The sequence below is a fragment of the Cyprinodon tularosa genome, unplaced genomic scaffold (genome assembly GCF_016077235.1).
Source record: "Cyprinodon tularosa strain WSP-4 unplaced genomic scaffold, ASM1607723v1 ctg418, whole genome shotgun sequence".
In the NCBI taxonomy this organism is placed as follows: domain Eukaryota; kingdom Metazoa; phylum Chordata; class Actinopteri; order Cyprinodontiformes; family Cyprinodontidae; genus Cyprinodon; species Cyprinodon tularosa.
In genome coordinates, this window is record NW_024039139.1 from 1642825 (window position 1) to 1655057 (window position 12233).

Genomic DNA, 12233 nt, shown 5'->3' on the forward strand with positions numbered 1-12233 from the left:
CTTGACTGAGCTTTGCTTCACAGTTTTGGCCCCACTGTGTTCCCACTGTAATTTCTGCAAAAGGTCTCTATCACACTCTCTGTTTCTGCTCAACTTCCCATCAATATGCTTAATACAGAACTCCAGAAGCATCATAGAGAGCGTTCTGACCAGGTGTATCACTTTGTGGTGTGGAGGCTGCAGCGCTGCAGGCCTGAAGGAAGTGAGAAGAGTGGTAAGAACAGCAGAGAAGATCATAGAGGCTTGTCTTCCCTTTATAAAAGACAGCAGGTCAAAAGGTCCAGCAGATTCTGAAACAGCTTCTTCCCCACCCCCATCAGACAGCTGAACTGTTGGAAAAAATCTAAATCATGTTACAGACTCAGCATCCAACTAACAACACCAAACCAAAACACTGCATAATTGTACCATATATATTTAAAGCTCCAAACTTCCATATCAATGTGTTTCATGCACCATATCTTTCTCCCACACTGTTTACATTTTATCACTGCTGCACTTTAAGAAATAGAAATGTCATGAGCGTACAAAATGATATCTCGTTTTATACACTGTGTGTACACAATGACAATAAAAGTTGTCTAATAAGTCAGAAAACAGCTTCTTTAGCAGGTAGGTTTTAAGCCCCCTTATGATGAATGCAAGTGACAGTCTACTGGGCAATGTCAAGTTAATAGACTTCTCATAATAGTGAAGTATGCCAAAACATGAGATAAGCTTAATTTCTACATTTATGCTATAACCCTACATTGTTCTTCAATAACAACCTAATTTTCTTGTGGTGTGAATAATTAGTTTTTACATGCCTCTTTTGTTTTTCATTTCTGCCCGTGATCCAATTTTTAAAAAGTGTAGATATAACATTGTTAGTGTAATTAATTTATAAATAAGATGTGTTATATAAATTACATATTTAAAATAATGCATTTTTTCACTGAGACCATCTGTCACCAAATTATTTACCTAATTTGCTGTGATCCAGCCTTCCTTTTATTAATGCGTTCGGTGATGAAATGTTACTTTCATTTTTTTTTCAACAGTCTCCCTTTAAAATATCTTGTTTTCAGTACGTGTCCTTATTAATATCACAAGCAAACGGTTAGGAAAACAAACAAACAAAGAAAACTGAGAGACAACCACACATTAATCTGTTGGCAAAATGTTTTTTATAGAGTTTGTAAGATTGGAAATGGAAATTATTTTTGAAGTAAAGTCAATTGAAATGTGAAAATTATAATTTGGTTGTATTTAAAAATAATTGACTGGGGTCAATACAAGCATTAATTCATGTTAATTTAGTTCAGAGCAAGTAGCTACATTAGGTTGGTTCAAATTTAATATATTAGTTTGCTTCAGAAAATAATCAGGTCATAACAAGTGATTAAATTCAGATTCTGTGAAGTCAAATATTTTAGATGTGATATCTGGACATTTTTTTGTTTTTTATTATTTGTGCAAGGTTATACTTTTTCCAGTGCATTTACAAACATTTTGTATAACGATTGTCCTTTTTTAAATTTATTTGTTTATTGCATAAGTAAAATGATACTCTATCCTATGAACAAAGCAGACACATTTCGTGTCTAAACCCCATGACTCTCAGATTACGCATGAGGAATCCACCAGTCCCCCACAGCCACACCACTCCTCCCTCTCAGACCGTGGAAACGCTCCTCACTGTGAGCGTCAACAAGCGCTCTCCTTCAGCGGAGCCCCACGCAGCTGCTGTGGTTCCTCAGTGCTGGAGACTGCACTGCCACGAGTGGAGTGTCTCTCTCTCTCTCTCCTCTCACTCCTTTAGGATATTCACTTCCAATGGACTAATCTATGAATAATCCATCCCTTTCCCGCGATCATGACCTATTAGTTTTATCTCTATCGATATCGTTTTGTGTGGAATAAAAACGAACTTGTATAAATCCCAAAGGTTACTCATCGCCACCGGTTTTAATGTGTTTTATGTGTTTGCGCTCCACTGTAAGGTAAACTGCTCCATGTTTCAGTTTCTCGGCGCGTGCTTTTATCCCGTGGATGCGGCCGTTTGAGTGTTTGTTTGAGCCCAGCAGGATCAACCTGTCATAGGGCATCATGATTTCTCTCCTTCGCATGCGGATAAGGAACATTTTGCCTGAGATGCTGATCTTTTTCCCAATTCTGTGTTTCTTTCCTCTGATTGGAGCGGCTCCTGCTCTGACCACCGAGCAGCTGGACACGGGGGTGGTAAGTTGATATAATTTTTTGCCTCCAGGAGGGAAGTCCTGCTCTTTGAGGCGCTAAGAAGTTGTATCCAGTCCATTTAAAGTGGTTGCTGTGCACAGTGCAGTTTGTATTACTTTCAGATGTCGCTCTCTGATCCCTGCTGCAGACCGTCTCTGCAGCAGGGGGGTGATCATTGCCTTAAAGGCTGCTTGAACGAACTGAAGGGATAAAAGTCATCTCTAAAGTTCATATCACTGTTAATGCATGACTTGCCATGAGTAAATGTTAATATATTTATTTGCCTTGGCGGGATATCGACCTCCCCCGCAGCATGCTGACATGGTATATATACCCTGCAGTGATGAGTTACAATCGGGGCTTACTTCCAGCACAAAGACGCCATAAGGAGCAAAGGAACGCTCATATCAACAGTGCAAAGGATGCCTGCTAAATAAGAAGTGCAATTAAGGATTAATTGACAATAGCTCTAGAACATATTCTACTGAAGTTTGCAGGTTGAGGTCTGGAGAATATAACTCATTCCATTTAAACTCCTACATTACATTCCAAAATGCTTCAGTTTAATGAGCCATATCTTTTATATCAACAATTTTTAACAACTGTGTTTGGAGTTTGCTGAACAGATGGTATTTACAGAGAGCAAGCATGTAATTAGTAGTGAAGTAGTAGTAGTATTACAGATAATCCAACCAGATTGACCAGAAATTGGACTTGGTTACATTTGTTTTGTAAGGGACAGATAAATATTAGGAAAAGATAAATAATTATTTTTGTTAAATTCTGATTTTGTCTTGTGTTGATTAAATATGGGGTAACAGAGCTAACAGGTCCAGAGGCGAAATCCTTAAGGAAGGCTGTAGAGATCATTTAGGAAGCCCTCCCAAGCCAGACCAACCTGAGGACAGTTTTCATACCCCTGGCAGACTTACAAAATAATTTCCTTGAAAAAAGCAAAATATGGAATCAGACTTCTATATCTTAAATTTTTTTTTTTTTATTTATCATTTCTAGAAAAAATTAACTTCTGAATAACCATTGCAAAACCAATTACTGGAAGTACTTTAATGTAATTTTTTTTTTACATTTTTGTATTCTTTTTTGTTACAGGTAGTTTGATTATTAGTCTTGGTCATCTCTATAAGGATATTACTCTTGTCATCTTCCTAGACTGTTGCTACCTTCACTGATTTTCCTATTACATTCAATTTAGGACTCTGGTCCCCTTCAAAATGTTAATTTTACTTCTAGTTCTAAAAGTTAAAAGACTACATTAGATCTTAATTGTGGAGGGTGTGAATAGTTTTACATTTAACTGTAGTTACTCCAGCAGGAGCTGGATGTGCCCTTGAGTTTGCTCCCAGCGAGACGTGCTTATATGATCTCTAAAGAGAAGCTTGTAGGAGGAATCCCATTTCCATGTGCGAACCAAACCAACTGACTTCTTTCATTGTGGAGGAGCAGAGCCTCTATTTCCTGCTCAAAATGTGGAGGTGGGGTCTGCCCACTCACCTGAGCCATTTGTATCTGGGGTTAGCATTACTTTATCTTACTATTATTTGTGAACTCTGGTGGAGAGAAAGCTGACCCATGACCAGGATTGAGAATTTCCCTTCTTCCTGTTTAGAACAAGCTCAGCTTTTCTTGAAGCATGTGGATTCTGCTCTTGCTTTGGGAATACAAGCAACAAATAGCTTTTAAAAGTAGCTCCTTTTCCTCAAACTTCCATTACACCCCACACGTAACTACCCCAGTGAGTGAGTGAAGTCTAAGCCACCAGCCACATGTGGACAAGAAAACCAAAACCCACTCAGGAACTCTGCAAGGCTAGTGACAAAGGCAGGGCCAGTACATATCCACATTAGAGCTCCTGAGTCTGAATTTCACTATATTTTTATGCTTGTTTTATACTTTCTATTTAAAAGCATCTACTGTGCATCTATAAACTCATCAACCTACATAATGTACTTTGATATACCTTTCTGAGTTTAAGAAAGAATCAAATAAAGGCAGTGAACATATAGCCTGATAAACCGGACTAAAGATTAAATGTGTAATTTAGTCTGGCCCCGATGAATGAGACATCGGAAGATTGTTGATGGGAACAATCCGTTGTTTTTTAAACCATATCTGTGCCTATTGGCCAACGCTCTGACCAATGAGCGCAACTGACTGTGATGTGGTAAGTGTGACAGAAAGCTAGTAGGGGAGTGTAAACAAACAGCCTATCCCTAAAATGGTGAATACGTCCTTCTGAAAAATGAATGAGCGTAGAGCCTCTTCCTGCTCATGTTTCAATGAAAACTTCAAGTCTAATCCGTCCAAAACTTTATTCCAAAGCTGAGTCAATAATTGCAATCATAGCCAGCGGTCCTTCACACAAGACTATGCCGAGATAGGGCCGCTGCAGACGGGCTACGGTTAACCCTGGCTGCCGTTAGCCTCGGGGGTCCACTTGTTGCCACGGTCCTCTCAACTTCGGAGATAGTTTTTTAAATTACGCATATAGTGATGCTTTAAAGTATAATATTCTCGCCTCAAATGATCTTAAAACATACTTTTATTGAACAGCAGCAACAGAAAAGAAAACCTTTAACTTTAAATTGAGCGCTCCATTGAAAGCTGCTGCTGCCGCAGTGCATGCTACTGTTCAGTAGTTGTTGCCATCTCCCTTGTTGTGCTTTCTCCAGTTTTGTCGTCACGCCATCAAAACCGCGTCTGCTTTGCATCCAGACATTCAAAACACATCTCTGCGTTGTGATTGGCCCGCGAGTTCTAGGGCCTGGGGCATTGATCGAGGCTAGACCAAACTCGCAGGCAAAAATGATTTTGGCTGCTGGCGGGTGGGGCTAGTTTACTAGGGTAGCAAACATATGCTTTGATGAATAATTAGTCGAGTATTATAATTCCTTTTTTTTTCCTGATCTCCTTATGTCCATTTTACTTTAAAAAAAAGCTACAATGCAATTTGTATTGTTTACATTTCATAGTAATTTGATACAAAAAGTGTGAGCATCAAGGCCAGAATACAGTTTAAAGTTTGCTCCGACGGAAAATCTGCTTACATGAATACATCTCATTTTAATTCATGGGGCTGGTCAGATATGATTCTCTTGGACCAAAGTAGACTGTTGGTCAGTTTTGGTTGGACCTATGCAGCAATTTGAAGCAATTTGGAATGTCATGACTCAAGCGTGAGGAGACATATGATAACAAAGTAAAGAAAACATCTGCTTTGGGAAAAATACAAAGTAAATTCTCTGAATATCAGGTTCATTTCCATATAGGTGTGTCCAGAAAACACAATTTATTGGAAGTGGGACAGGCTTCCAGACCCCATTGAAGGGGCTCAGGAGTACAGAAGACACAAGAAAACAGGGATCTATTATCTTGTTAGAGTGGCAACCACAGATTGGAGAATTTATGGGAAAAACTCCCGTAAATGCATGGTAGTGTATATTGGGAGCCTCTATGCATCCATATGACAGAAAAAGAGTTGGATTTCTAACCTTCAGTTGAAGATGGAATCTGCAGATCAGCTACTGTATTTAAGACATCTAAAAAAATAATTAAAAAGCAATTTTTAATTACAGCAGGCAAAAGCCTGATCAATGCATTTCCAATCAAGTACTCCTAAGAAAGTACAGCCATTATATATATATATTTTTTTTTTTTGGGACAAAAGACACTTATGTTTTTTTATACCATAAAAAAGACTCATCAAGCACAAAACCTTCTTCTTAAACCACTGATGTTTGGTTATCATCTCCCATTCTCTATCAGCTAAAGTAAACCTTGCAGGTGTCATCAGCTGTAGGGTTGGATTTGTTTCATACTGCAGCGCGCTTTAACTGCAGATGCATCTTTTATGGTGGACCCAAATATGGTAATCCCAATGGATAAATGTAGCTTTGGGGTTAGTCATTCATCTGCTTCTGTTCTACAAACTGCAGACATGATTTGACCACATTTTCATACTTTTGAGAATGCATTGTTTTGTGAGCTGAGGGGAGAATACCAAGCCATCCACATAGAAAACAAGCTGCTGCTAAAGAAAGGTGTAGTCTAGTTTAGGGTACTTGTAACTTTTCTGAAATGTTCCAATTCTTTTCATTCATGTTTGCGGTTGTAGCTGACCTGTCAGTTCATTAACCAAAACTGTATACAGCAGTTTGTGCACTGATTAGAAAACAATAAAGATAGATGTTTAGGTGATTTAAAATGTTCGCAACCCAGTCACTGATTTGTCAAAGCTTTTATGGCCAGTACCTTTCACCTTTAATTTGTTATTTTTATGAAGACAGGTTATGAAAATATACATGAACGTCTTAACTTCAAATTGTTAACTGCAAACAGTTTCAAAAGACTTTTTCTTTATAAACACATTTGATTTCCTTTTGCGATCAATACAGTGTTTGTGAATTGAACTGCATTGAAATAGACAAACTGTTTTTGTGAAGCACTGCATCGACATTAAATTGAAATAGCTGAAGGGTTCCCCTTTTTACTTGTATCAAGTCTATGCTTTACTCGGGATGATTTAATAGTTTAGAAGCTAAAAATTTTTTATTATGAGGGCCTTGTGTGTTCAAACTGTAAATGGAACAGACAACTTTATACTCGCAAACAACACCTTTAGTCACCTTAGTGGTGATACTGTTGACTTTAGCAGACATATTTATTTTTAGTGTTGCATTGGTTATTCTAGATATCTTCTTTTATTCAGGGTTTCTTTTAGATCCTGCAGAAACTTTTCAATATCACATTTTTCCTCAACAAAGTAAAATCTAGATTTTCTATGCAAAACCCTCTGTTTTAGATCATTAACAATGCCCAAATCATCTATGCTGAGATGGGTTTACATCCTTCCACAGATATTGTCTAGTTGGTTTTTACAAGCCAGGTTACAAGGAACAGCTGTTTATATTTATAAGGAACCTGTTTACTAAAACCAGCTGCAGAACAAAGTTGACTCTAAAAGTTCGTAGATTTTACCTATAGCAAATTTTCCACCTTCTCTATAGGGGGTATTTTATAATCTCAAACAAAAAAAAAACACATATAGCTTTTTGTTAACGTCTTGATACATTTTGGAATATTTTTTCTACAGTTATTATTTGAAACATTTTGATATAATTTTTTTGCAATATCTGTGTAATGATTGAGATATGATTTGATTTTTTTTTTGCTTTGACAAAACAATAAACACATGCTTTTTCAAAGTTTTGAAAATTATTTTTTAAGGTCCATAAACCCAATATTAAAAAATACATTTAGTAATATATGTCATGAAATTACCAGCTACTTGTTAAAAAAAAACTGATTGTTTTTTTCTACCTCTGTATATTTCAGCTTCAGTTTGATGCTACATTGTTTATTTTTACATTCATAGTTTGTCGTGGAGTATAATTATTGTTTATCTTATCAAGCATAGAGACAGGTATGTCTGCTGCTGTTTGTTTAGGGAATTTACTGTGATCATGGAACTCAGACAGGCTGACTGACAGATGTGCTCCCTTCTCCCCTGAGACAGGCTGATTGACTTTTAAATAAGACTTTCTCTCGCATAGATGAAATTGCTCTCAGCTGTTGAGAACAGGTGGATAATTGGTTGTCGGGGTTTTTCAGTGGCCTGCTGCATCTCAGCCTATTTGTGTTCATAACTGCCATGCATTTGGGACTCGGCCTGCAAAAACAGTCATCTACCCTCAGTAGCGTGTCCTGATGTCTGGCTCAGTCGCTCCACAGTCCCGTCATACTTCAAAGTCACGACAAGGCGTTTAGTGGAGCTTCAGCACTAGATGTTTCCATTCGCCTTTTTAACTACTGTACACAGTGACCATAATTAGCAGTGCTGTAAACTTCAGCTTCGCTCCAAGGCATCCCATTTCCAATTTTACATACATCCCGCCTTGAATATGTCTGCAAAGCAGCAGTTTACATATTTAGCAGTTGAGGGAGCTTCTTTATATCAGCTACAAGGTTTTCACCTCTATATATGCTCCATTTATGGTGTCACTTAATCCTTCAGGGCTGTTTTCAGCACTAATATAGAAAGACTTTCTTTTTGCATCTAGAAAAAGAAGTGTATTTATTGTAGAATAGAACATGGATATCAGCAAAACACAATATAAAGGTACAAAAACAAAAGTTACAAAATATTTCTTCCTATTTTTTTTTTTTTTACCACAAAGTTTTTCTAAATTGTTTTGCATCTTGTTGCTACAGGTGTCAGTAGTGGTAGAACTCCATCTTTAAGGCATTAAAATGTTGATTTACTAACAAATAATAATTTTTAATGCCTTTAATATGGAACATGATGCGACTTAAGTACTTTAAGCACCTTATTTCCTTTTTTCCCCCTTTTGTTCATATACCAGAAACCAACTAGGTAGTTTCGATTTTCGTATTGCACAAATCAAGAATAAAACTTTCACTAAGGTTTGAGTTATTTTGATAGGCGACATATTCACTGAAACAATTAATTGGATTAATTGTTATTATTAGATTATTTAAATATTGTCAAATAATTTAGTAATCAATGAATCATTAATTAAAGTATAGAGACTCAAAAACATACCTTTAGCTGACAGAGCGACCCAATTAGAGCAGTAATTATGCAAAGATTGTAAAAAAAATATATAAACATTCTGCATTTAAGATAAAAATGCAAAAAATGTCAATATACTCTATAACAAACTCGTTAAGTGGAAAAGCTTTAGGTTCACCTGGTTTGATTTCGTAAAAGGTATTTTTTAAGGAATATTTGGCTATCCAGTTATTTATCGATTAATCGAAAAAAATAAACGACAGATTAATGGATTTACAAAGTAATCGGTAGTTGCAGCCCTTGTTAAATTACTTTTAATGCGAGTGTGTCTCCAATTTTCTTACTCTAAATACACTTAAAGTAATATTCAACTCTCTTCCTTAAACACAGAAGAAATAAAAGTTGTCACTAGAATCTTATTGCTTTAATGTAAACATTAGAGTAACTTAAATAGAATAGCTTTTGTTACCAAAGCCACTGATATAACATTATGATATCATACTTTGTATTATCTCCAAGAGAAAAAATATAGATTCTACAATAAATGTAACAAAACCAAAATTACATTTAGGTAGATATTTGTTTTCCTTTCTATTGGAACCTGATTTTAAAGAATTAAATGTTAATGTTGTGCCTCATTAGTGGTCAAATGCCTATTAAAGCAACAGATATGCCACTTTAAACTTCAGAACTCCATAGTAAGGGCAACTAAACCATGCTAATTTCCTGGCTTAGTCAAAGAGGATCATCATTCATGAAGGTTAGCATGTTTGTTTATTTAATAAATGATAACCTGTGGTAAAAGACTAACGAGCAAACTGACAGACATGGTGACTATAGTAGGATTATCGGTTGCGATCATGCTACAGCAATGAGAGCTTGTTGGTTTAAGTAGAGAAGGTGAGGATCAGGGGATTGACATATGAAGAATAAGGTAGGAAAATTGAACCTCTGTTTTTAAGCATTTGAAAATCTGAGACATTACACATGTGCTTTTTTAATGGTAAGCTGAGTTTTCTGTTAGAGTCGAGCAAGCTACAATAATACGCTTATAAGAAACATATGGTTCCAAATAGCATGTACTTGAAAGACACTTATTGTCACGGAAAATCCTTCCAACTAGCAACCCTATCCCTTTTTTTCAAATATGAAAAACACTTTAGTTGTAGTAAGAAAGTTAAACAAACTTTAACTATGCAGTCACTTCTTGTATTATATTCTTTAAAAATGTTTCTTTTATAGAACTTGTAAAAATGCATGGTTTAGGAGGATTTTACATTCCCAGTATTCCCAGTATTAAACAGCAATTATTAAAGTGAACACCAGTATAACCAATATAAATCTCTAAAGAAAGAAATCGTAAAGCTGCAGCAAATGTCAATTGGGGTTAACATAAATAAAAGAATGTCTGCATCTTATTTCTTTTCCTCCATGACTCATTAGAATCAGATAAATTTTTCATTTTATACAGACTGCATTTTGTTTGGTCCATTACTTTCCAATTTGTACTGAGCAGCTGCACCTGCAAATACATACGGTATATAGATAAATGGAGGCAGTAAACCATTCTATACATGATCACTTCATTTTCAACAGATGTTAAAACCGTTTTCTTTCTAGAAAATGTTAGATGTGTTACCTTTATTGGTGGATGTTTTGTTAACTTACAAAGTCTGGGTTTAATTGGGAATTCTTAAAAATTAATGATTAATTTTCTGGTACAACTTAAAATTGCATGTTTTTTTTTACTTTTCTTGTTAATCTTACTCCATGTCTCTTAAGGTTTACCTAACTTATAAAGACTCACATAACCGATTCAGCTTCTTTTAGTAGGCATTTGATCCTGTAAAAACTTAAAAAAAATGTTTTCATAGTATCAAATCTCCTACCGTGGATAAGACTGGGTTTGTTTGATTTTGCACTTCTTGTGTTATAGGGGGAAAAAAGCAAATGAATGTGTGTTGCACGCCTAAGGGGACAACCATTCCCTGCCAGGCTGCTTCTAATTCTCCTTTTTGCCTCCTAATTTCCTCAATGAGAATACCATCTGCTCTGTCCATTGAGTTGAACAAAAAAAAAAAAAACCCTATTGGAAGTCACTCTCCTCCACCCACTTCTACCATCATCTTCTCCTTTCCCCACTAGACCTTATAATACTGAACTCTCATGCAACCAGCCTGCTCAGCTCCACTTCCACCAGTCCTCATTAGCTCTGCCTTTGCCTCTCTAAAGTGCATGTTTCACCACCATTATTTTTGTTCCCCCTTCATCTTTCCAGTTCCTTTCTTTTGGCTTTCTACTAAATATCCAGGTTAGAGGCTTTCCTTTCAGCAGCTCATCAAGGTTCTTATGATTACACCTGAAGACTCAGGAGGAGACAGGGTTAAGAGAGAAATTTGGTGCAGAAGCAGTTTCCAACAGGAAGAATAGAAGGATTGAACAAAAAAGTGTGATCAATAAGAAATGGGATAAAAAAGGGCTTACTTATCTCTCTAGTTGATCTTCAACACTTTATTTACAAAGCATCTTATCATAGTGACATGCTAAATGATTGGAACTACTGCAGTTGTTGTTAGAAGTACTAAATTAATGTTGGTATCAACCACTTAAAGTTGCAGTAGAAAGGTCTAAGAAAAGTACGGACTTATCCTGAAATTTTGAACAAGCACATGCTACAGGTCCCTCTACCTTGCTCTCTGCTGTGCTACAGCCCCTCATCCTCAGCTCATCCCCTCATAGAAGCCCACTGTGAACTTGCAGGCTGGTATATATTGACCACCTCGAAAGTGGGTAAGCACATTCACTGGTAAGGACAAAACATCAATCATATGTTTTAGATTGATGCAAGCTATACAGCTGTGCACACTGGCAATCTTGAGCTTGAAAGTCAGTACACTCTGTGCAGGGAAGGGGTGTGAGCAGCAGGAATAGGTATTAAACCCCAGTGTCAAAATGGCCCATGTCTGATATTCTCCGCAGACCGACAAGCTTCAGCCTTATTGATCATCTTAATAGTATTATAACGTCGTATTCAACTTTTCATGGAGATTCCAGCTCAAAGCAACCACTTTGTTAAAGACCACCGATAGATAAAGACTTGTTGAATTAAGGCACGTACTTCACTACTATTTTTATGTAAATAATTTATATAAAGTAATATATATATGAAAAAATAATAAACTGTAAAAATAAAGAGATTTTCATATGATGCCTTTTGACAACAGCACAGAATGTTCTCTTTTTGATGGCACAATAGTTTTATTTTGTCAGTTTTCAAGGTGAAATTTCATTGTATTTTTTCCAAAATGTACTTGAAAGTTTTAAACCAAGCCACAATTCTTTCCTGACATTCAAGTACTGTTATTGCCCGAAATGAAACAAATAAGAAGTTGTTGAAAACTGAGACTGTTAAGAAAAAGGAAATCGGAAACAATGAAGTCAAAACAAAAAATGCTCAGAGTTGCTT

At 36.3% G+C, this 12233-nt stretch overlaps 1 protein-coding gene across 1 annotated transcript in view; it reads left to right on the top strand.

The window, feature by feature from the left end:
- Nucleotides 1-1668: 1668 nt before the first annotated feature.
- Nucleotides 1669-12233, top strand: part of LOC119792371 (matrix metalloproteinase-17-like) — a 118063-nt gene continuing 107498 nt past the window's right edge. The window contains exon 1 of the mRNA XM_038298982.1: nt 1669-2220. Coding sequence (XP_038154910.1) covers nt 2089-2220 — 132 coding nt within the window. The 5' untranslated portion in view covers nt 1669-2088. The remainder of the gene's footprint in view (nt 2221-12233) is intronic.